Source organism: Podarcis melisellensis (assembly GCF_964234715.1).
Source record: "Podarcis melisellensis genome assembly, chromosome: 5".
Lineage (NCBI taxonomy): Eukaryota > Metazoa > Chordata > Lepidosauria > Squamata > Lacertidae > Podarcis > Podarcis melisellensis.
In genome coordinates this window covers 30,760,416-30,785,741 of record NC_138537.1, presented here as the reverse complement: position 1 = coordinate 30,785,741, position 25,326 = coordinate 30,760,416, and the positions used below count along the sequence as shown (strand labels likewise).

Here is a 25,326-nt window from a genome sequence, read left to right as displayed (position 1 = left end):
GCCTTTGGTTGAACTTGCCAAGTTCCCAAAGCCAAGAAAACTTCCCAGCTCTTCCAGGTCATGTGGTATCTTCAACTTGCCACTGATATCACAGTGGATCTTCGTAGACATTTCACAAGTGTATCAGCTGCTTAAGTGTTGCCCTCCATGGCTTTTGCATCAGCAGCTGTGATGTCCCAGCCTATGATGTCAACTACACCCAGCAAGACTTGAGCCTTACAGCTGATTATTTTCGCAACAATGGAAAGCTTATGATTCTACATTCCAAGGTTTGTGGGCAACATTTGGACACCTTGTTTGAGCAGATCTGTTGAGTGGTCTTTGAAGTCCTTCACCGGAGACCTCCCTAGCAGGATGATAACTTGTTTTCCTCTAGAGACAAAGGATCTCAAAGGTGAGTTTTGCCAATGACATAAGTGTATGCTAATTTCTCAAATAAAAAGCATAACAAAACAGTTAAAACAATAAAACCCCAAGTTCAGTTCAAGGGAATTCTTGTTTAAGTAGGTGTCTGTAGGAGCCAGCAGAATGAGCACTGATGGGCCTCTCATATTTCAGCAGGAAAGGCATTCCACAAGAGTAGCAATGCTAGCAATGCTAGTCAAAAAGTCTGTTTCCATGCTCCCACAAGCTGAAAATCGTCATGCAGAGAGAGAGAGAGAACCAACTCAGACCCATTGAAACCAATGACTTTGTTGAGCATCATTCTCCATCAATAGCAAGATTTGGATACAGTACTGTACCATTATTTCTTCGTGAACCATCAAACAAGCTTTATTGTGAAACCTGGGTTACGTTCCAAACGTTTCACCTAACTGCACCTCTCCATCTGCATGTCTTGGGAGAAGGGCTGCCAGAAAGAAAATTGGTCCGACCTATTCTTGCGTCATTGAAAGCAGTACGAACTGCTGAGATGAACATTATTGTTCGCTAATGTATGCAGCTTAAACTACTGTTGAGGCACATGAGCAGGGGGCATTAACATTTAAAATCTTGACCATAGATATGGGATCCGACATTAATTCAAATGCACATTACTGGGGGGAGACCCAGGAATCTGCACCTATCTGTAATTTAAACCAGATGAAGTTGTCCTTCGAAGAGCCTTGTTCTGCTGAGAGGGAGCTGATCATTCATTCAGGAATCCCTAGTCCAAGGTTTCCCAAACTTCCTTTGCTCATTGACCCCTTCATGAGTTTATAAGGTTCCTGTTGATCCTAACCCAAATTCCTAGGAATGTAAATGAAATAAATGCAACAAATAGCACCTCTGAACATTTTTCCCCCAATAAAGAAGCACAATCTGAGAACACTCTTGAGTTGTGGAATCCTCTTATGAAACACAGTGATTCTTCAATGGCAAAGGAAGTGCACTCTGTATGTGCCCATGCTTTCTGTTCTGAAGCTCATAGTTCCTACTTTTTTGTGCTATGCTTCATAAATTCATTTTCCACCCATGGGCCCTTTCCAACTCAGTGGTCCTTATTCATCCTCCTGTTTTGAAACCAGCAGATTCCAAGGAAGGGCTATAGCTCAGAGGTAGAGCATCTGCATTGCATGTAAAAGATTCCAGATTCAATACCTGATAGATTTTGTAAGGACTGGGAATTTTCCCCAGTCTGAAAACCTGGAGAGCTGCTGTAAATCAGTGGGGACGATACTGAGCTAATGTACCAATGCACTAATTTCGTATAGAGCTGGCTACATTCTTAAAACCTGATCTGCCCCTGCTATGCCTGCTTTTGCCTTCTCCACTGCAAGACGATGGAGAGGCAACCAGAGAGGTATCTGCAGCTGCAAGGAAGATACCTCTATAGTCTTCCTGCTCTACCTGCAGAGGGGAAAATCTACACTATTCCATGGACCATAGGATTGCAGCCTAAATCAACTTTAATCCAATACAAATCAGATAAAAACCACCTTAAGCATTGCTTTTTATCTATCCTGTTTCTGCTTCATCATTACTTGTGGCACACAAGTAGTCTAAAGATTGTTGCCCCTTTGCAAAGCAGCCTGGCATTTGGGGCATTATGTGCATTTAAAGAATGCATAACATTGTAGGCAAAGGTGGACACTGTCCCTTCACTGCACACAGAACAGGGTAGTACAGCATTCCTTTTGCTGCCCCAAAGAAAAGAGGCACGGAAACAGGGAAACAGGCAAATATGCTCACCATATGAAAACAGTATAAGAGCTGCTGAGGACACGGAATAGTTAATGAAGCCTCTGAGCTGCTTCCAAGCTCAAGACAAGGAAGCTATAGTTTTGCCCTTATCAGCAGATGTTCTTTCATATTTGTGCATCGGGCTAACTTGATTAAATTAGCCCGTAAAGGTCAAATGAAGTATGTCTTCCCCACTTGTATTTTGATTTTTCCTGACGTTGCCTGATAGGTTTGATAACAAATGATGCCTGACCACAATGGTTTTGCGCTTCAGACATTTGAGATGACATAAGCTCACAGGATCATTTACCTTTGCAAAAACCGCTTGACAACAGAGGGGTGTGGGTGTGTGTACATGTGTTTAACGAATGCATTTTAGTTTCTTCTCATTTTCCTTTCTGTACCATAGGATCAAAGCTTCAAGGCTTAAACTGAGTAGAGGGTGATGGGGGAGGTGGGGCTTAGCACAAGCCTCCCTCAGGCATATAAAGACCGCTTGTGGTTCTTGATGGTGGCAGCAGCTGCGTCCTGGCAAGCTGTGGAGGGGAAATAAACTCCACGTGGTTGGCTGGCCAGTGTCATCAGCTCCAGCCAGCTGTGGGAAATGACAGGACTCCTCTACCTCTTTTGAATCGGCCAATCAGAGGTCAGGCTGTGAGGTGGGAATTTGGAAAAAGGCCTGGGTAAGTGTGTTTCCACTCAGGTCCAGGTCTAAATCATGGTCCCATCTCTGAAAACCAGCAGTGTCTCCTTCCAGCAGTGCAGTTGGCAATCGGAGCTTCCCAATTGGTGTCCTGGAGGAGTCACCCATCTTTGATGTGCATCATATGGGGATCCTTAACTCAGGATTGACCCTGATAACTTTATCAGCCAGCAACCAGGTTGGCTGATCCAGGATGGATACATAGCCGATGCCTGAGCCAAAGACTTCTTGCATCTGTAATCAGTAAAGTTGCAGCCATTTCGATCCCCCTAATATTGTCATGTCGTTTATTGCTTCCTGTGCCCCTACCCTGGCAACGTCAGGCTTACTAAGACATGGCCCACAAAGTAATTACAAAGCAGGAAACACCTTTAAGCATATTCTGTCACTGTTAGTAGCCACAAGCAGCTCCCAGAGCAGGCCTTTCAAACAGCCCTGAGCTGAGGCTCACTCATTCCTGTTTGAGAGCATAGCAGAATTGCTCTGCAATAAAGCAAGGGCAAACTGATCTTTCCCTGATGTGAGCATGTGGGATATCACAACAGGGAAAACACAAGCAAAGATGGTGTTGGTAGACCAAAAGATGGATTGGTAGATGTCTTCAGATATACCAGTTAGCATTTTCATAAATTCCATTGGACATGTCATTCTGAACCATGCTTAAGTGTGATGTGAACATGGCTTATATTTTCAACTCGGATGGAAGCCAGTTTGAGGGAAAACATATTGAACTATAGTATTGTTCAAGAAACCACAAGGAAGTATATGGATTCTGGCTAATATCATGTCGACATGGCTTCAAACACCAGTGGTGGGAGCATGTTGGAATAAACAATAATATGTACACATCCTAGGACCAATTAAAACTTTTCTCATGTGTGCCTGGAGATTTTCTCTCTTTTCCCTTCAAGTTGTGGTCCAAAGCACAGCATTTTATAAATCAAACAAGACTGGAACTGCATGGAACGTGTATTTCTGACCTTGGACTGTAGGTTCCTTGTGAGTGATGCTGCCATAAGAAGTTTCTTGGGGAAAGGGTTATAGTTTAGTGGTACAGCACTACAGAAGGTCCCAGGTTCAACCTGTGACATCTTTTGGTGGGACTAGGAAAGACATGGAGGACTTCTGCCAATCAGTGTTGACAAATTGAGCTAGATGAACCAATGGCCTGAGTTGGTACAAGGCAGCCCCCTGTATTACTGCCATTTTACTCCCATTACTCTGTAGAGTGGATTGTACATTGGTGATGCTTTTTTTGGGGGGGGGGGGAGAAGCACTAATAACACTAACAACAACAATATTTCCTGAAAGCCCATTGATGCTATATCATTGCTGCTTGCACAATTTATGACCAAAAGCAGTGAGTGCTTGGCAAGTTTTCATAGCTGTTTATTCATTATAAATAGTAAATATTTACTGCACTTTTTAATATGAGACTTTTTTTTTTTTACAACACGTGTGTTGTTGGTAGAGGCTGTAACACAAAGATAGTATTTCTTTTGTTCCATCACCCTTTAAGACCAATCTGAAAACTAATCTCTGTACCTAGTCTTACTAACTCACTATTTTCATTGAGTTGAATTCTATAAGGAATGTATTTGTGCCCTACCTCACTCATTGTTCCAAGAATAAAGAAAAATAAATAACACTGCCTTCCATCTTCCTGTCCCTCCTAACATTTCAAAACACAAATTTATTGACATTTGAAAATGTCACAACACAAAAAACGTATGTAAACCTTGGTTTCCATTGGATTTTCCTTTATATATTGGATGCCACTGTATAATTTAAAATTACATGTCACCTACAGAGACATTGTGATTTATGTCCTGCATTTTGCTAATAATAATAATAAATGTAAACATAAGAATTTTAAAATGTGTTGTCTCCCCAGAATGGTCACCTGTCAAAACTAAGAAACTGGAGATCATTTAAAGAGACTGTGACACCTCAGCATATTAAAAGAGTGAACTATGTACTGAAAAAATAAAAGTACCTGGAAAAATATAATTTTGATTCTATATATAAGACCTTGGATGTTACCAAGGCTTGGTGAGGTACGCCATATTGCACTTTGTTAAGCAGTCATGGAAATCAAAGGTATTCTGTATTGTTTGTTGTTGCTTGATTCTTCCAGGAGGTATCACGGACTAGGAAAACTTCACACGCACAAAAAACTTTTGCAAAACTTTTCTTCATGTTACACAATTATTTCATTTGCTGCAATGAAGAAAAAGAAAACCCTCGCATGTGACATTTATCAACAATATGATTACAAAGAACAAGAAGATAGCCAATAACTTATTTCTGGAAGTCTTCAAACATCTAGTCTAGCTTCCTACGGACCTTAACATTTCCTTTTGAGTTTCCAGTGTGTAAAACAGTGTTCTCCTGCCCGTGCTTTGCAAACTGAGCAGAGTCAAAAGTAGGCATCAAATGTCAAAAATGGTTTGAATTTGCAGAATATCCCATGCCATATTCTAGAACACGGTGTGTCCAAATTAATCCATGCCTCTTCGTCAACCTAAAAATGGAATGTTTACTGCAGCTCAGAAGTTTGAAACATTCTGCCATTTTTCTTCTTCTTTATACAAATCAGTGCTGAACTGTGCTGCTTTTTATTTGTGTTATGGCTCATGGTCTTTGTCTTCCGAGCTGCTTTACCCAACATGTCCAAATGTCTTATTGAAAGCATTGATTGGAGGAAAAAAAACATAACAGTCCCATTATCTCTTGTATGATCACTCCGTTCTGGGCCTCATTTTGGTGAGAAGATCGCTCCATTCCAAATACTGGAGTGAGACCAGGAACAAGGCTGGCTTTAACTTGGAGTGGGCAGTTCATTTATGCAATATCTGGCTTCAGATAATGAAAGGCACCTGTAAGAAAAGAAAATAGCAAAAGAAGCTTTTTAAGTCATGCTGTGACAACCTCACAGCAAGGGGCAGTGTCAACTACAGGTTGACATTGTCATATTTAATACTGATATATCAAAGGAAAGGGCCTAATATTTTTATTTTTAGGACAGGTTTGACAAAACTCTATGTATCTGGGATTATATACTATAATGATTCTTGAGCTGACCTCATTAAGAACATGTGTTTCTAATAGTGGAATGCCAGTGGTTATTTCATTTTGGACAACCCCTCTGTTTTACCTAATGGCAATCAGGTTTCATGTCTCAACAATTAATAACATCAAGATGTTGTTGACATCACTTTAGAAAATAATTATGCAGCAGAAATCTTGCTGGAACAATCCACTGTCTTAGCAGCAAATGTAGCTCTGCTATGAAAGGAAGAAAATGAATGTGCTTCACCATCGCTCTTGACTTACATGTATTCTTGTTATTTCTTCTTATGGGCAAACATTTTTATCTTGTTTTGTTATTACAGATGTATGCATCACTTTTAATGGTCAAAATAAGACTCCTTTTGTTTTGGAGGAGGTGTTAATGGTTTGAGCAGCCCAATAATCTTGCCCAATTTAAAATGGGTTAGAAAATTGACCATTGTTTCATTTTTAAGGAAAATATTTTTGTCCCAGACGAAGAGAGAATGACAATTCACACCTGAATGTTAGTATCTCTTTTGGAGGGGTTGTATACAACCCCTTTGGCCATTCCCCTTGGCAGGAGTGAATGAATTTTGTAACTATGAAGTTTTTATTATTAAATATCACTAACTTTATTATAGGGCCTGCCTACCTGTCAAGTTGTGCACTGAAATATGGTTTTGCTGCCCGGATCACTCTAGGAATAACATGGCCCCTGGGAATACTGATATTTGCAAATTCTATACTTAAGTCAAGAAGAGTTAGATTAGATATAATTTATCATGTCAATATATACAGGCTATTATAATCTCTGTTTTACAAATGCAGAATGGAGGCTTATAGTGCAATCCTCTGCCTGTTTGTTCAGAAGTAAGCCCCATTGATTTTAATGGGATTGCAGCCTAAATGAAATTTACTTTGCCAAGGTAATCGGGGGAATCTGTGGCCCACCAGATGTTGGGACTACAACTCTCTCTCTCTTTAAGATTATCTTTATTGAATTTTTAGTTGCATATTATAAAGGTAAAGGTACCCCTGCCCGTACGGGCCAGTCTTGCCAGACTCTGGGGTTGTGCGCCCATCTCACTCAAGAGGCCAGGGGCCAGCGCTGTCCGGAGACACTTCCGGGTCACGTGGCCAGCGTGACATCGCTGCTCTGGCGAGCCAGAGCTGCACACGGAAATACCGTTTACCTTCCCGCTAGAAAGCGGTCCCTATTTATCTACTTGCACCCGAGGGTGCTTTCGAACTGCTAGGTTGGCAGGCGCTGGGACCGAACGACGGGAGCGCACCCCGCCGCGGGGATTCGAACCACCGACCTTTCGATCGGCAAGCCCTAGGCGCTGACATACACATAAATTATATTTCACTACAACTCTCATTAATCCTGACTACAGTATTGGCCACACTGGCTTGGGCTGATGGGAACAGAGTCCAGTAGCATCTCAAATGCTGAAGGTTCCCTACCTCTGATATAACATTCATTCATTCATTCATTCATTCATTCCTCTGATATAACAACCACTCAGGCTAAAAACAGGTTTGGACTTGGATTCTCAATAACTATGATGATGATGAAATGTTTTTCATAAACTTGCAAAATTCCCATCATTTATTTATTGTAAAATGTCTAACCCCCTTTTGAAAAAACACACACACTCTATACAGCTTAAAGATATTAGCAAAATACAATCCATAAAAAGCCATGATAAACCATTAAACATACATGATAAATTAAAACAGCATGAAATAGCACAGGTCGTCAGGAAAGAAGGGGTCTGTGCATTAAGAGCCTCAAAAGTTTTGTCTTCAACAGGAGACAGGTTCTTCTTGCTGTATCACTGAACTCAGTAGATACTATTGAGAACTGAGCCTCATAACTCCACCCTTGAAGCTTCATAATTCTACCCTGGGTACTGTTTTTGGCTCATGCTAGAGGATGGACCAGTTTGGGCAGTACCAGGGTGGTCCTAACTGGCATATTGCATGGAACTGGCACAACTCAATGATGTCTCAAATAAGACCTGTTCAACTGTTGCCCTGCAATGCTAGAACAGCCTTTCCCAACCTGGTGCCCTCCAGACAGATGATAATTGTAGTCCAAACCATCTGGAGGACATCCAATTACATGACAAAAAGACAGAACCCCAAAACTGGCTTTTATATAGATTGATCATGACCTAATACTCACTTTGTCCATATTGTCCATACTGATATCCCGTGACAGGGTCCATACTATAACCAGTGGTGCTGTATGTTGGTGGGCAGTACGACTGGGATGTAGGCAGGCTATCTAAACTTTTCATATGATCTAGTCTTTGACTACAGCTAGCCGATACTGTAGTGGTCGGTTCTAAACCCCCAGTTAATGGGGACAAGGCATAGTCAGTTTGGGGCTGGTGAGGTACACCACCATGGTTAGTTAAGAGGCCCATTACCTAAAACAAAAAGGGGGGAAACGGTTAATAGACATGCAAAACTATACATTAAGCAATCCACAAGAATATTAAGTCTCTAATTCTTGACATTCAAATTTCAAGAAGAAATAGATATGGCATATGTTTAAACAGATTGACTGGCATCCCTGCTACATCACCACCACCCAAATAAAATAGTATCTGTAGTGTATAGGAATACCATTTATTTGATTCTATAATGACTGATCACATCTCACAATGGTTTTAGCTTCTTTAAGCTCTATGAAAACACATACACTGAGAGTAGTTTCACTGCAGTTGTTATTTTTCATTTGCTATTTATTATATTTTACACCCCACTTTTCTTCTAATGAGCTCAAGTTGGCATACATAATTCCCCGCCTCTCTCCATTTTGTCCTCATAGGCTGAGAGTTGGTGACTGGCCAAGTGAGGATTTGTCCCTGGTCTCGCATGGCCTAGTTTGACACCAAAACCATTACATCACACTGGCCCTCCCAAACTAGTGCTCCCAAATGGATAACCATTTGGCCTAATAATTCAAAAAGTGGTTTCACATAGCTGGTTTTCCTATCAGAAGATTTTATTGTTGTTATTATTACCCCCAATCTCCTTCTGAAGGAACTTGTGGTCGTCAGATGTTGTTGGACTGCAACTCCACCATCTCTGAGCTGGCTGGGACTGATGGGAATTGGAATGAAACACAGGTTCTCTGTCCCCAACGGCTAGCATAAGTATTTTGAGGATAATTGTATTTGAATTCAATGGCAATCTGTTTACTAGGAATTCAGATCCACTGAACTTGGTGAAGTCTCCTTCTGAGGAATGTTTGGGGTTGTGAGATTTGTCCTTTCAAGACTCAGAAATAATGGATTGCAGTGGGAGGGGAGGACTTCATTTTGGGCATGAGTTATGTCAAAAACAGTAAATCTAGAAGATATTTATTTTGGCACAACCTTCATGATTTGATTAGAGGCTAAAGTACAAATTATTTATCAGAAAGTTAAAATTCTTCAATGAACTGCATAACGATAAGATTGTTAACTTGATTAGCTATTTGGAGACAGGTTTGCCTATTTGCTGTAGTTAGCATGATAGGTCAAATCCTGCTCATCTTCAGCTCTGCAGTTTTGCAAAACATTTCATCTGACTGATGCAAATGCAAGATCCCAGCTAAATCCAGTTGCTGGGTTGCTTTAAAACTGAGATGCGAGGATCCGAGCATCACTCACAGAACCCATTGCAACCTCCCAATATCAACACAGTTGCAAGTTTCTTAGGGTTGATTTTCTTAGGGCAAAAATGGCACTTCTACATGTCTTTGCAATTATTTGGAACAGTCTGCTTTGTCTTTGAAAGCTGTATGCCAGCCTTGTGCAACTCTATTCAATCCGTGTTTACTCAGATACAAGTTCCAATAATGGGACCTGCTCCCAACTGAATGTTTATAGGATCACAGGCACTCATAATCTGGATGTACTTCAAAACATTCCCTACTCAGGGTAGTTAAGAACATATGAAGAGTTGTTTGGATCTAGCCAAAGGCCCATCTAGTTCGTCACTCTGTTGTCACAGTGGCCAAGCAGATGCCCATGGGAAACCCACAAGCAAAATAAAATAAAACAAATTATACCCTGCCCATCTGGCTGGGTTTCCTCAGGCACTCTGGGTGGCTCCCAACAGAATATTAAAAGCACGATAAAACATCAAACATTAAAAACTTCCCTAAACAGGGTTGCCTTCTGATGTCTTCTAAAAGTCAGATAGTTGTTTATTTTGATGGGCCCTTGGAACTGGACCTCAGTGAATGATGGGAGTGGAGACACCCCTTCAGGTATACTAGGTCAAGAACATGAGCACTCTCCTCACATGTGATTCCCCGCGAGTGGCATTCAGAAGCATACTGCCTCCAACAGTGGTGGTAGAACATAGCAATCATAGCTGGTAGTCACTGATGGCCTCATATTCCATGAATTACCTGTCTGTTGGCTCTGTCTATGAGATCAACCCAGCATTACCATGCTTCAGAGAAACAGTGGATGTGGTGGTGCTGAGATCACCATTATCGTCAGGGCATCTCATAAGATTAGAACTGCCTGGAAAGTGTTTTTAATTGCAGTCAGGGCAGGTGGAAGTCTATTCCCACTGTAGAAATTACATAGGCCAGATTATCCCATCATTAATCCTGAGTAGATCTAGCGAAGCTCTGTTCTGATATGCTGCCTTTGTATCCCACACTTCTTCTAAGGAGCTCCAAGTGGTGTTTCAGCCCATGACTAACTTTTTTCAGGCATTATTACCATTAAGGACCAGAGCGAGCCATTTCATTTCAACAGGAGATACTGGCACTACTCTCCATTGTTTTTGAGGAAAATTAGACTAACTGGCAGCAGTTCTCATCTGGAGATGCCAGAGATAAAACCCAGGCAGTGCTCTACCAATGTTTTATCTGAAATTCTGAATGCCAGAGTGGTGTAGGGTTTAAAGATGGATCCCTGGGAAACTGGGGTTCTAATCTCCACTCAGTGATGAAGCTCACTGGGTAACCTTGGGCCGCTCACTGTCTCGCCACCTAACCTACCTCACAGGGTTGTTGTAAGGAGGAAAATGGAGAGAAAGAGAGCTTGGTGTACCACTTTGAACACCTTGGAGGAAAGGTGGGATACAAATGTAATAAAGAATTTCGGGTTTCACTTTTGATGAATAATCACCATTCACCAAATTCTGGATGTTCACTGAGAGGCACCCATTTTGCCATGCCCACATGGTAAAAGTGGACTTGCGAGGTGAATTAATTTCATTCCCCCCTCCCCATTTTAACCAATGTTTGTTTCAGTCATCTTTGCCAAGCGTTGGGCACTATCTAACATATCCAACCACACAACACTCGTAAATAAGTAATCTTCATGGATGGAAAAACAATAATATAGAATCAGAGCAAAAATTGTCATATTGGAAATACTTCCAGAGTCTTTTGGATTCGTGCTGCAGTTGATTAGCATCTAGGTAATTAGATTTTGGGCCCTTTCTCTTTGAAAGCTATAAGGGAAGTAGCCTAAAGGCAGAAACTCTCTCTTGCGGTATGTGTCGTGACCTTATAGCACCAGTACAAGGAGTTACAGGAAGGGCATGGCTGGCTTCACCCTAATCGCTCTGTTAGGAAAGCAATTAAAAGACTTATCCTGAGACATGTTGAGCACCTCTGCTTCCCAAGGACTATAGAAGTAAATGATGCACAGCAGGGCAGTTAACCTATAGACCTGCAGATGTTGTTTAACTACAACTCCTGCCTTCCTTGACCATTGGCCATGCTGGCTGGGACTGATGGGAGTTGGAGTCCATCAACTTCTGGATCCCCTCCTGATGGACAGGCCAAGATAAGCAGTCCATTCTACACCTGGACCTAATTTCTAGAGATGTGAACTGACTTGCAGTAGAGATTTTTCCAGCTACAATTCTGTGGCTTTTCTGAAAGTTTTCCATATATACATATATGATTAAATAAAAAAAACTATAAAAGGAGAACAAATATATGGTGGCATTAAAGAAACAATGAACTGTAAAAAGAGAAACAATTGTTTCTCTATAATGTATACTGTTTTTGTTGTTTTTTTAAAAAGCTAAATCTATTTCAGGAAAAAATAATTCTGTTTTGCATTCTCTGTTGTGCTAACATGACATTTTAACAAGCTGGTAGAAAGTGTAGGGAAAGTTGTTTTGTCCTTGTATTATGACATTGTTGTTTTATTTAAATGTTTAAATGTTTATTTGAATGTTTAGGCATTATGTGTTTTAAGGATCTTTCACTCTGAGCTTCCAAGAATGAATGGGAAGGGGAAACATGAATATGAGATACACAAATTTTAGCTATTTGGGGATATAGTTCCATTCCTGCTAAATGGTTTCAGAAAGCCAGCAAGAAAAAGCCCAGCAGTTCAGTTGAGGGTTTATTTCCTCCTGATGGGATTCATTCAGTGCTATCTTCACCACTTGCATAGAATTCAGTTGCACCCAGCATATTGCTACACTGGGTTCCACTCCCTTTAGAATTAAAATCCAGCACCCTTCCACTGAGGCCAAAGGTCACACCAGATGTTGAATATGCTACATATTTTACGTGATTAAAGCACAGGAAGAAATAAAGTATTTCCTATGTTTTACCTAACTTCAATATTTACTTCAGAAGGAATACAACAGATGCCCTCCAACTGGTGCATAACCTTTGAGTTTACACAACTAATGATTGCATGCCTTATTTGCACACACCTATGGCCCTGGATTCTCAATTGCATGGTAGCCTCCACTGATTCAGAAGGTCCCTCCTTTGCTTCAGAAGTTTCCTCTCTCTATAAGAGAGGCTGGTAGAACCATGTGACCTTTGGGGAAAGGCTAAACATGTGATCTTTCAGCCCTGCTGAATCCACGTTGCTATTTCCTGCCAAAGTTTCATTAGGGCTCAAATTTGCAATATACATATATGCAGTGCTATTTTTCTAGAAAAAGAGATGCCAGAACTCACCATGAACACTTCCCTTATTCTCTTATAATGGCAATGCCATCCATCAGAGAGGTGCCAGAACTGAGTTCCTGTGAGTTCTGGCTGAAAAAAAGGCCTGCATATATGATTCAAAAGCACCCTGTTTACTTGCCCCTAGTTTTCCTGGGGATACAATGGATGTGTGGCTCCTCCAGACACAGTAGAGGTCAAACAAAGCGTGTTCTCCTTCACGGAGAGCACGTGTTGCGGTGGGGGCCGCCAGGACACTCCAAAGTTGGGGGCGGGCTAATTGACCATCGGCCACTGATGCAATTTGGGCTTCCCTTGTTGTTGGGAAAAAGTTAATGTTGCCATTTGTTGATTGACAGCCAGAAATGCTAAAACTTCTTGCACGAGGCTAGGGCTTCCTCTTTTCGCCCGTGCATCGGATTACCCGTCCCTCCCTCCTTAGAATAGGGTTGTTCGCTTTGACCTTGCTATGCCTGTCATGGGATCGTCTGCTTTGGGGCAGCGGCCTAGTAGGAATTTTGTCCATCTGGCTGATTGGCTGGGGCCATTTGGTTTTTGCCTACTGCGTAGCAAATCGTTACAACTTGTAAGGTTCATGGTTAGGCATTGGTTTATGGTTTGGTTGGTTGAGGGGCATGGATTGGCTGTGCCTGCCCCTCTAATGCTGCTGCTGCAAGGGATTCCGTTAAAGGAATTAGGGGCTAACTATTGCTTGTCCACTCTGTCAAGGGGGCTCGGGCCATAGCAATGAGCTCCAGGTTGCATTTGGGGAGGGCTGAGGGCAGGTTCCCTGCTCCGACGCTACCCCCAAGTGTATTCTCCTATTCTGACTTTCGCATCGTGCGGAATGTCAGTCTGTCCCCCATGGTGGGGGCAGATAGTCGCAACCAATGCCTAAGCAACCACTCACAAATTTTTATTTTAATAAAGTTGTGGCCAAAATTATGCCAAAAATCTTAAACAAAAATTCTGTGTGATGTGTGAGTTATTCGGGTGGCCCTGGGGACCTCGACACGCAAATAAATTTAATGATACTGAAAACCCATTTGTTAATATTAGTTTTCAACAAAATTCTGTTGCTTCCAAAAAGCCAGGCAAAATAGTGTTCTGATCTTCTGAGAGAAACTGATGTGGACTTGGGATCACATTACGCAAGAAAACTTGCTTCATATATGCCGAATGGTTTCATACTTTCAACTGCCATTTCCCATTATCAAATATGTTCCATCCATCTCTGTAAGAATACACTGTGGGTCCCACTTTGTACCTTGAGCACAGGCTTCCAAGCATAGAATACTAAGCCTGCCGCTAAATGCAGTGAACTAGGAAACATCCAATAATATACAGAGATGCTGTAATTTCCAGAAATAACAAAGAAGCTCAGCTGGTGTAAATGCCCCATCCCCACAACAGCTGAAGAGCTGACCCTCTGTATTTAAGCTGAGGTGAGTGATGAAAGCTTAAATATATGTAGGCAACATCTGGTTTATTATTAGGTTATTATGGCAGGTCCATCTATCCTGAATAATGTAAATCCCGCTAATCTGAGAAAAAGGTTATTTCATTGAAATGAAATGCGATGCCACTTAACATGATTAGTATTATAGCAAGTTGGACCTACCATAGGCATCATAAAACCCTCACATGTTTTAATTCATTTACGCATGCCTGCATCTAATATGCTCTGTGACCATGTCTGCAATTAATATGATTTATGGGAGGCAAACACGTTCTATATTTTGGGGTTACAGTTATACTTTTCCCCCTCCCTCCTCTCTCACCCTGATTGAAAGATTTAATGAAACAGCACAAAGAAAATTGTTGGCTGTTAACGTATTAAGTTGAACTGACAGGATCACGAGTAAACTTTGGTGGAGTTAATGATATCCTCTTATCTGACCCTGACACATTTGCAGCATGTAATTTACAGAAGCTCTGTCCAGGGAATCTTGACAAATGCTCCTAACGATGTCAGGGCAGTGTTCCATTCTAATGTAAAACAGATGTGGGTCAGATACCCTCATTCATCACTACACTGAACATTTCAAACTGCTGCTAAGATGGATGGCATTACCTGCTGTGCTCTCTTTTCACTAGGAAACCACCTCCCCGTTCGCCCCGGCCCTCAAAAAAATTACGCCCCTCAAAAAAAAAAATCACATTCTGCAGCCCACCTCTTCAATTCTCATGGGGCTTGAACACGTGTCGAGGACTACAGCCTTTAAAGTGATCATCTCACCTCAACCATGAACTCGCTTAGGAGTTCTCTTTCAGCCTTACATATATGGTGGTAAATGAATGATTTGAATAGAAACATCGATGAAGTAAGGATGGGAAGTCAAACTCTTAAAGGAATACTGTATTGAAACTGAATCGGATTTGTTTAATTGTTTGAAAACTAATAAAAAATTATGAAGAAAAGGATTGCAGAAATAATGCATGTGAATGACTTGATAGGCACTATATAATTGCTTATCTGTGTTCTTATCATCACCATCATCAATATTATAAGCCACAGCTGCCATCATTTGTTCAGGGACTATTGTCCCTAGTCACTCCCTCACATTTCTGGAAACTCAGTTGAGTACATGGAGCCCAGGGAATTCCTGCGCCTCTCAGGAACAGGGAATGTTCTTTAGCATAAATAACATAAATCCAGGATCCATGTTTCCTACATGATCCATTAAGATTGCTTATCCAGCTCTGTGCTGAGATTTGCCTCTTGTTGCAAAGATAGTAGGAAAAGTCAGTGTAGCCGAGTGGTTAGAGTGTTGTACAGTACTAGGATCTGGGAAGCCAGGATTTAAAGCCCCACTTAGCCTTGAAGCTCCCTGGGTAAGCTTGTGCTAGTCACAGTCTCTTAGCCTAATCACAGGGCTGCTGTGAGGATAAGATGGAGGCATGGGGACCATGTACCTCACCTTGAGCTGGAAAGATGGGATATAAACATAGGCGCTGACTCCATGGGGCTTGAGGGGGCCCGAGCCCCCTCAAAAATTCGTTTGGGGGGGCTCTGCCCCCCCAATAATCTCCAGCGCCCCTCCAGCAGAGCGCCATTGCCGCCCCTCCCCCAGCCCAAAATGCACAGGGAGGGGCGGGCTGCATGCCTCCTGCCCTCCCTCCCGAGCAAAAGCTCCACCCAATTTCCTTTGGAGCTGATTAATAGGCGCAGCACGCTCTCCCCTATTCGCTCACGAGGAGGCGGCGCCACTTTATTTGCATATTCATGAGCTTATTTATTATTCATGAGCTTTCCCGGGCCCCCCCAATATTTTTTATAAGTCTGCGTCCCTGGATATAAATGCGATAATAAATAAATGAAAAGCAAGTAATAGGTGAACGTATCATCCCCCTCTTAAAATTCAGCAACAGTTTTCTTTCCCTCTTTCTTTCTCCACTTCTCACAAGTGTCCTGAAAGATACGCAAGAGTTTGGAACCTCTTTTATACATATCACTGATTAACTGTCGCAACAGAGAAGTCTCTCACTAAAGTGAATATGTGGGGATAGAGAAACACAATGAAGCGTTGTCAGTCCTACTAAAGTCAATGGGGTATACTAGGTTTTAGAGTTAGGGTGATTAAGCAACTAACATATCATATCCAAAGGCCTTCACTGGGTGCGGGTTGTCCTGGTGGGCAATGCTGTTTCTCAATCCAAACTATCCAGGCTGAAAGCAGACCACAATAGTGGTTCTTCAGGGCCTGTTACAATGCTGCACATCAGATATATGGTCTCCTTTGTCTGTGTTAGCCAAAACAAGCTTCATTCCTTGCTTCCTTGGAAAGAGGAATGGTAATACTGGAGGGAATTGTGCACTACCGCACATATGCTACCAAACATATTTCATATTTCAGCTTAGTCTGTAGGTCTGTACTTGATACTCCCAAATCTAGCTATGTGTGTTTCCAGAATCACTGAATGTTTTCCAAGAACCTCAGTGGCTCCTGAAACTATCAGTTGCTCCAATAAGATCTTGAACTTTCATTTAAACGAATGTTTCAAAATGGCAGCTTTAGAAATTATTATTATCACTGCTACTACTGTTTAGACTTGTTAGTGACTTGTTACTCAAAGATCTCCAAGCAGCTTACCACACACACAAACGAAAAGCCATAATCCCAAACAGTAAAAAATGACAAGGCAATGGCAAAATCATGAAATGTCATTTAAAAAGAAGAATATTGACTTCTTTACAGGACATGATAGTGCAGGCTGTAGCTAGGGTGATTTTCCTAGATTATTTTAGATTTTAAATCTTTAAAATGAGCAAGACCTTCTGCAACAGAGCAAAGTAGGGAGGGGAATGGCTGGGAGTAGGATGCAAGGACAGGAAAATTGCCCTGTATTCTATTTCAGACTTTGGAAGAGTAAAGTCTTAACCTTTTAATCTAATACTTACATGCTGAATCAGGAGCCTTATTGCATTGACTGCAGGGCCATTAAGACTTAGCACCTCTTGCCTACAAATTTCAGGCTTTACAAGTGTTTGCCAAAAAGAAACAGCACTATCTCATTTGCAGGAAAACAGAAATAGCCTGCAAAGTATGTGCACAGAAGTCAGAATTATCACAAAACATACTGTTTACCTACATTGCACATCACCAATTGCCATTCCAACATGACAAGTTAAAAGCTTTGTTTCATTGGCTCACACCCTGAGATGGGGGGGATTTCTTTTAAAAAAATACAAACATAGGCAATGCTTGACATTAGATCTTGACACCATTAATCACTTCCTTGTTCCTGTAAAGATTGGCCATTTGTGACAGAAGAACTCTCACCACCACCGAGTATTGGTAATGATGAGCAAAGCAGACAGCAAAGAAATAGTCAATCAGCCTGATGAGAAATGCAGGCCTTCTCAGAGTTGTGAGAGAAGCCAAGACTGGAGAAGGATGTTTTTAGGACTCGTTCGGAACAGCTCAAAATTAAGGAGCTGCTGGGCCTCCTTCATGGAGTATAAATACCATTTTGGTGCATACAGATGGGAACGAACTGTATAGGGCCCACGATAGGATGTGAAGAGATCAAATTGGAGAGTACTGATCACTTATTTTGAGCACATCTGTGGAACCCATTCCAGCCCAAGGGCCCATATTGCCTCCTGAGAAACCTTGCAGGGGCCATATGCCAGTGGGCCAGGACTAGAGACAAAAGTGGGAGGAGTAACATGTGTAAATTTTACCTTTGGACAGTAGGCTAGTTTCTACACACTCAGACCCTGCTCTCTATTCTCCATCCAGGCAAACATCAGGTGTTCTCAAAGTTCAAGACACATTGCAGCCATGAGGGAGTACGACCTGGAGACAGCTCCAAGGGCCAGAGAGAGAGGACTGGAGGGCCACATTGAACCCCTGGCTCTGAGATCCCTGGCCCCTGTTTTGTTAATTTAATTTAATTCCATTTATGATTTACCAATATAAACATACACGATGCAATTTGACATACAGTGGTACCTTGTTTTGTGACTGGGATCCATTCAGGAGCCCCGGTTGCTAGCCAAAAAGGACACAGGGGAAAGCGAGCGGCAAACCCAGAAGTAACCTGTTCTGGTACTTCCAGCTTTGCCACGGATATTCGCCGGAATGGACGCTAGACAAGGCAGACGTTTGTGGAGGTATTACTGTAGAACAATTTAGCATTTAGAGGCTGGATTCAATCCCCCACCCTCTAAACTACATGCAGGCAGCCTATGGGCCACATGCAGCTCTGGTCAGTCCTTTATGCAGTCCTTCTACCCCACCTCAAAATGTCCACTGCAACCCAAAGGTTGCTGCCGGTGTTTAAAGATTGCCTTCCAGGTCTGCTGCCGATACCTGCCAACACTGATCTAACCAGTTGCTCTAGTCTTTGCCTGCTTCTCCCAGCAGCTGCTCTGCTCTGGTTGTCACTCTCAGAAGACTGACCACAGAGCACCTCATTAGAGCACCTGGCACTCTAAATGGTTCTCTATGGCAAAGCATTATAGTCAATTACAAAGCTGATCAATAATAAAGTAAGGAGGGTGTGTGTGTGTGTGTGTGTGTGTGTGTGTGTGCGTGTGTGTAGGCATATCTGCCAAAAGTCCCTCATGGCAAAGGCACCTCAGATCCCCAGAACAGAGGGAAGAAAGTTCACCTCACTGCAGCTTCTCCAACACACAATTTACTAGCCATTATGGGGCTTTTACCATAGCTCTTCTGCCCCCACACACTCAATAAAGACACTGTAGCCCTTATTCCACAATCATGTGCCATTTAGGGCAGAGCAGGCCACACAAACACTCTGCCATCCTTCTCCCATTGAAGCACTGCAGAATTGACATGTCAAAATCCTACCTGTAAATCCCCCAATACACTCTCCTCAACTTCCAACAGCTGGCCTTTGAAAGAATGTCTGCCTGCCTACCCACTACTAGAGTCTTTCTGCAATGGCCTGTCACTACATTTTCATTTTCCAGCTCTGTTCTTCTCCCATGAACCTTCCCCTTGCTGTTTCAGATTCAGTGCTGTGTTGTTGGTTTTTTTAAAAAAGTTTTGTAATGTTTTGACAGTTTGCAGCTACAGGCAATCCCCCACGCAGGGGTTACGTTCTGGGCCCCCGCACACATAAGTGAGACCGTGTAAAATGGGAGCACCCACGAAACACCCTCTCTGCCGCTGTCTCTTCAATCCATACCAAAAATACCAGTGCTTTTTTTCTTTTAAAAAATGTTTAGGGGTACTCTCATTTTCCTACTCATATTGAAATACTGCCCCTCAATGAGGCCAAACTTATATTCACAAAATGTTTAGGGGTATGCATACCCCTGCATCCCCCCAGAAAAAAAGCACTGAAAAAGACTATATCCAAAAATATCCACAAGTAGAATTGAAGCTCTGGAGCTGGCAGGAGGCTGGAAAAAGCGGGACAACATATGCTGCTGCACTACCTTGCATGTCAGCTGTTAGACGGGGAGGCTGAGCAGCCAAAACAAGCCCCGCTGCATCTCTTTGGGGCTTCCTCTGCCCTCACTGACATCCTCTTCAGGCCCCGTGGATGGTATCCTTGCAAGTCACTAGGACTCTCCAGCTCTCTCCCCACCATTTCTGGGTATGAATTGAATTATTGAATTATTTCCCAGTGCCACGCATATAAAGTGGGGTGGGTAGGTGTGCTTACGCCTGTATTGATAATGCCCTCAGTCTCCCCTTTCCTTCCCACTCCAAGGATCAAAAAACTACACACATGTTAAGGACCTTTTTAAACAAGATACCTAGATTATACAATGCAATGCATACTGGGTGTCATACATAGTACAGACAGCATGCTAGCACGGCACCCAGAGAAGTACTCAGCGATCACAATATCCCCACCCTTCGTTCCCACCATTCCTGATTACAATCTCCCCCATAACTATACAGTGGTACCTCGCAAGACGAAATTAATTCGTTCTGCGAGTTTTTTTGTCTTGCGAATTTTTCATCTTGTGAAGCACGGATTCCCATAGGAATGCATTGAAAATCAAACTTGCAAGACATTTTCGTCTTGCAAAGCAAGCCCATAGGGAAATTCGTCTTGCGAAGCAACTCAAAAAACGAAAAACTCTTTCGTCTTGCGAGTTTTTCGTCTTACGAGGCATTCGTCTTGTGAGGTACCACTGTAATTTGACCTTTCAAGAAAAATGAAGGTACCTGTATCTCCCACTGCAACCGTATTTCTTTAAAGAACAAATAACAGAAATAGTGTAGAGGAAAGAAAAAGAGTCTCTCTGCATTACTGCATTCTAAATATATTGACAGTCATCCACAGTATTTCAGAGACAGAGAGAAAAGGATTGGAAGATCCAGACACAAACCTTCCACATACAATACATATCAGCCTCGTCTTTGCTTATGCTTTTTATATTTAAAAAGTTTATATATAAAAAGTTCTGTGTTGTGTAATTTTATAATGGTCCATTTAATCAGCAGAAAGGCGTATAAGAAATCCTCCCGAAAAAGTGCCAGAGCAGAATGAAATTGAGGCACCTAACAAAAATGCTACTCAGAAAAGCCACAGGAATTATGGGCCTATGATGAGAATCAACATCAGAAGGGAGTTGATTTACAGCAGCTGAGAAGGTTTCACGTGAATCTTAAAGCAAGACATTGTCTCTCCTATTGCATACTATGCTGAAGAATTTGCCATAAATCCAGCTGGTGTCATGTATATCATACTCCTGTGGTGTTTGCCAAAGGGATGTAATTGATGACAAGGATCACACAGACATAAATGTTCAATAAGAGGAAAAACTGAGGAGGAACAGTAGCTGATTGATAGAACACGTGCTTTAAATGCAGAAGCTCCTAAAATCTATCCCTGGCATCTCCAGTTGAAAAGAATAGGTAGCAGATGATAGAGAATATTTTCTCACCTGAGGCTCTGAACAGCCACTGCCAGCCACTTACAATTATCTTTTCTGTCAAAAATATGTGTGTATCTATTTCAATTTATTTATATTGTAGCAATTCAAGTCTTTATACAATGGATCTTTTTCCAGGAGAATTCAATGCATCAAAAGTTTCTAAAAAGGTATCTTCAATAGTATCCTTTTAATGGGCATGGATACACAATCCCATGTAACTGAATCAGTTGCAAAGTGTGCCTTTCAAGCTATAATGATATCTAAGCAATATTTTACAGCAAGGGTTCCTAACTGGTGGTCCACAGACCCCAGGGGGTCCACGTAACCCACCCAGGGGATCTATGTCACCCTTCACATAACAAAAATTGCCACAGAGATAGCAAACTTTTCAAAAATAATGTGTCCGTGGCTTGGCTGGTGAAAAAACAGCAGGTCTACAGTACTTAGCTAATTGGGAACTACTGTTTTACTGAACTGTTAAGTGGTACTGATTTTTTACCACAGCCAGACCCATGGATTCACGTTTATTTTCCTTCCAAAATCTAGCCTCATAATGATTGCTCGCTCAGCAGAACTAATTAGATGAGAACAAAAATACGGATTCTGCATTTTTAAAAAGTCATAGGTGAGTAAAACATGCTTGGGAGATTCTGGTGTCTGGAAAACATAGCTCAGATCCACATTAGGTTTGACAGACGCATTTTATTTCTAAAATTCTTTCATATGGCAATATGTGCCATTGAAGTGAACCATGAATTCTAAACCCCTCTTGGTTTCATAAAGTCTCATTCCCCATTCCTCCATTTACTGAGCCAAAACAAATTTTTTTTCCATTAACCAATCAAATCTGGAAGATATGAAGTTGTGAACTCCAGACACGCCAAAGGACAGTTATGCATTATTGAGTTGGAAATGTCTACATCCAACTGAAATGTAAACAAAGTACATGGAAAGACAACCTTCTTTAAAGCTTTACCCAATCCTAGGCTACAATCGTATGCACATTTGCCTAGGAGTAAGACTGGTTAAATTCTTAGGACTTACTTCTGAGTAGACATACATAGGGCACATGAACTGCACAAGTGGAAGATTATGTAGGGTTGCCATATTTCAAACAGTGAAAATTCAGTTGTTCAGCTTTTTTGGAAAAATTGCAAAAAATGCTGTTTCTGATTGGATTTTCCTGGGCAATTTCAGCCTGCACACCGCTGCCAAATGCATATCCGGATATGTCCGGCAAATTCTCTGAACTCTAAACAGTCCAAATAGCAATTCAGACTTAACATGGTCAAAAGGACTACTGCGGATACATCATGATAATGAACCAGCCAAAGTAAGACAGATGTAAGTCACATTGATTTCAGCAGGCGACCTAAGCACATGCTTCAATATCTCTCACTGAAACAAGTGGAATTTAATAGTGCTGGACTTTAAATTTGAATTGGGGCACATTCCAGATAAACAAGTTACACAATGAATCCAGATCTCTTGTCTTCAAATTCATTGTGAATACTTAATTCAAAACTTCCAGTTTTGACTGAAAGTTTTGATTGAAATGTTTGATTCCCCCCCCCCCCAGCACACTGAGAAGTTATAATTTCTAAAATAGCAACTGCTTAGCATTATGGAAGTTCTGAAATGAATAACTTTGACTAACTGATCTTGATGTTCCAAAATCTGTTTCTGCTTTGAAACATAGATTTAGTTTTTAATTAGTTGTTTTTCTAAAACAAGAAGAGAGCCACAACAAATTCTCTTAGAACACCCTCTTTTTCCTTTTTTTACTACTGCATATTTGAGTATCTACAAGCGCCAGTCTTTGAACTTTGTTCTGAACCTTCTGTTCCTTGAACACTGTCTCCTTCTCCACACCATTCCATAACTGGATTCTGAAATGGCATCCCTGATCCACGGCAATGAATTCTTAGACTCTATACCTTTTGTAAGAAACTGAGCTTGCTCGGCAATGAGCCACCACCTGAACAAATGTTATCAATTCAAGGATCTCAACTTAGAATCATAGAATCATAGAATCATTCTATGATAATCTCAGTGCTGAATAAGTGAGGTTGGTTTATTTAGCGGGAAGTTGACTGTGGCATAAGCAGCCATGTCCATCCAAGAAACTACTTGATCCAAATGTCACAGGACATATCTGTCGTTGCTCTTAATTTTATTTTCACAATGTAATAATTTTGTTTTCATCCAAGAAAACATTCCCTGTTGCTGACAATGGCATTTGCTTAGTTTTGATGGATTAATTCTGAACCTCGGAAATGTTTTATATTTAAGTCACGAGAACATTGCACACTGTGAGTCTAACAGCATAATGAAATGTCAAGCCTTTTGTTGAGAACTGCACTTGAAAATGGAGATTCTTCAAAACCGATATTAATTAAAGTCTTACTGGAACTACATCCACTTGTTTTCCTATTGGTTTCTTTTTCTGCTAAGGTCTAAAGCCATAAAGTTTTGCATCCCACTATGTGCTATACAGGGATCTCTGAAACTTAATTACATTTACTGTTACAAAAAAGGGTTTATGAACTCTTGCCTTTAGGCAAAAATGTTTATTTCATTGCCTTTGCTATTCATTCTTTTCAACTTGGTTGCCTTTGAACTCTTCAGCTGCACAGAGTTATCACCGTGGTGCAGAAACCAGGAAGTGTACTCCCAAGATAGAAACCACAAGTTGAAGCAAGAGAAGGAGGCAAAGATATAGGAGCCGTTAGTTTGGCCACCCTTTGTGCTATTAAAATCTCATTTTCTGCCTGTTAGACTGCCCTCTCACTGCTTAGGCAGTGGTGATAGTCAGTGATTAGTGTGTAATTGAGTATAATTGTCTTTTCACTTTTCATTTGTGTCATTCCAAGCTTCCCTCTGTTTGTTTTTTTTATAAAAAAGAAACCCACACACACATACACGCAGAGAAAGAAAGAGCAGAGAGAAGATAAAGCTGTTAAAACTCTCGCTCTCAGCCCTGAAGAGATCCCTGATTGTAATTATAGATTGCATCCCACCCCCCTTTGTGAAATTTGCTCAGGATTCAGTGGACAGCTCTCTCTTCTAAACACCTGTGCTAAATCCACGCTAATAAAATAAACTACCGAACATTTTAGCAATTGCTAATAATGTCAACCCCAAGGCAGATGCCAGAAGTAGGAAATTTAACCAACCTTCTTGACACTCAATTATCAAGGCAATTTATTAACACGATCATCCAGGGAAAGCTCATGCAAATTAGGAAAACAATTATGTCCTTCAAGTAGTTATAGGCTTTCTGGGTGCAGTAATGCTCTTAATTTATGCATTTACAACTCGATTATGGTTCAGCCTGATCTGCATTGCTCATCAGCTGAGCCAGGAGTAACTTGTATGCTACTTTTAAGGTTGTGTGTGTGATTTTCTATTCATTATTTTCTCTATAAGTTGACAAAGAATTAAAACTCAAATCATTGTCTCTGGAGATAGTTTTCATTTCATTATTTTTAAAGATAGAAATGGACTAATTTTTTAAAAAAAACATTTATAAAAGCAGCGCATCAGAAATGCTTGACAATTGACTGCATGCAGAAAGTTTTCATGATTACATTAAAAAACATTGCCTAAAACTAAATATAAGCTATGACTTTTGATTCAGCCAGTAGGAAGGGGGGGGTAGGGAGGAAACCAGCAAACTGAAATCATGTGGCTTATATAAAGAATACTTTATGGTTTAAATTTGGCAAATCATTGTACTATGGCCTTGGGGAACAGACAATTTAGTTTGGGTATACAAAAAATCCTGTGTCTGAAAAAGCAGGACTGACCTGGGGTGAAAGGCCGTTGCCAATGGCAGGGTTCATAGGATTTGAAGGCCCGGGTGGAGGCACAAAGCTGTCTGTATAGCTGGAAAAGCCATGCCTTGTGCTCGGGAGGCAGTACGCGGAGCTGCTTTCTGGGTTTGATGGCAGGCTGCTTTGGTGCACAGTGCTTGGTGGCAGAGGCTGAGGTCTGTGGACTGTACTGCTTGGGTCTGACACAGCTGCAAGGAAGAGACAATACGTTTTGCAAATCGTCCAAATTTTCATGCACAATTCTACACCGAGAAACTTA

General features: G+C 41.4%; 1 protein-coding gene across 3 annotated transcripts in view; it reads right to left on the bottom strand.

The window, feature by feature from the left end:
- Positions 1-4,239: 4,239 nt before the first annotated feature.
- Positions 4,240-25,326, bottom strand: part of PAX3 (paired box 3) — a 106,710-nt gene continuing 85,623 nt past the window's right edge. For all 3 annotated transcript variants that reach the window (XM_081910494.1, XM_081910492.1, XM_081910493.1), the window contains 3 exons: positions 25,041-25,255; positions 8,112-8,358; positions 4,240-5,745 (listed from right to left, as the gene is read on the bottom strand). In XM_081910494.1, coding sequence (XP_081766620.1) covers positions 5,711-5,745; positions 8,112-8,358; positions 25,041-25,255 — 497 coding nt within the window. In that variant the 3' untranslated portion in view covers positions 4,240-5,710. The remainder of the gene's footprint in view (positions 5,746-8,111; positions 8,359-25,040; positions 25,256-25,326) is intronic.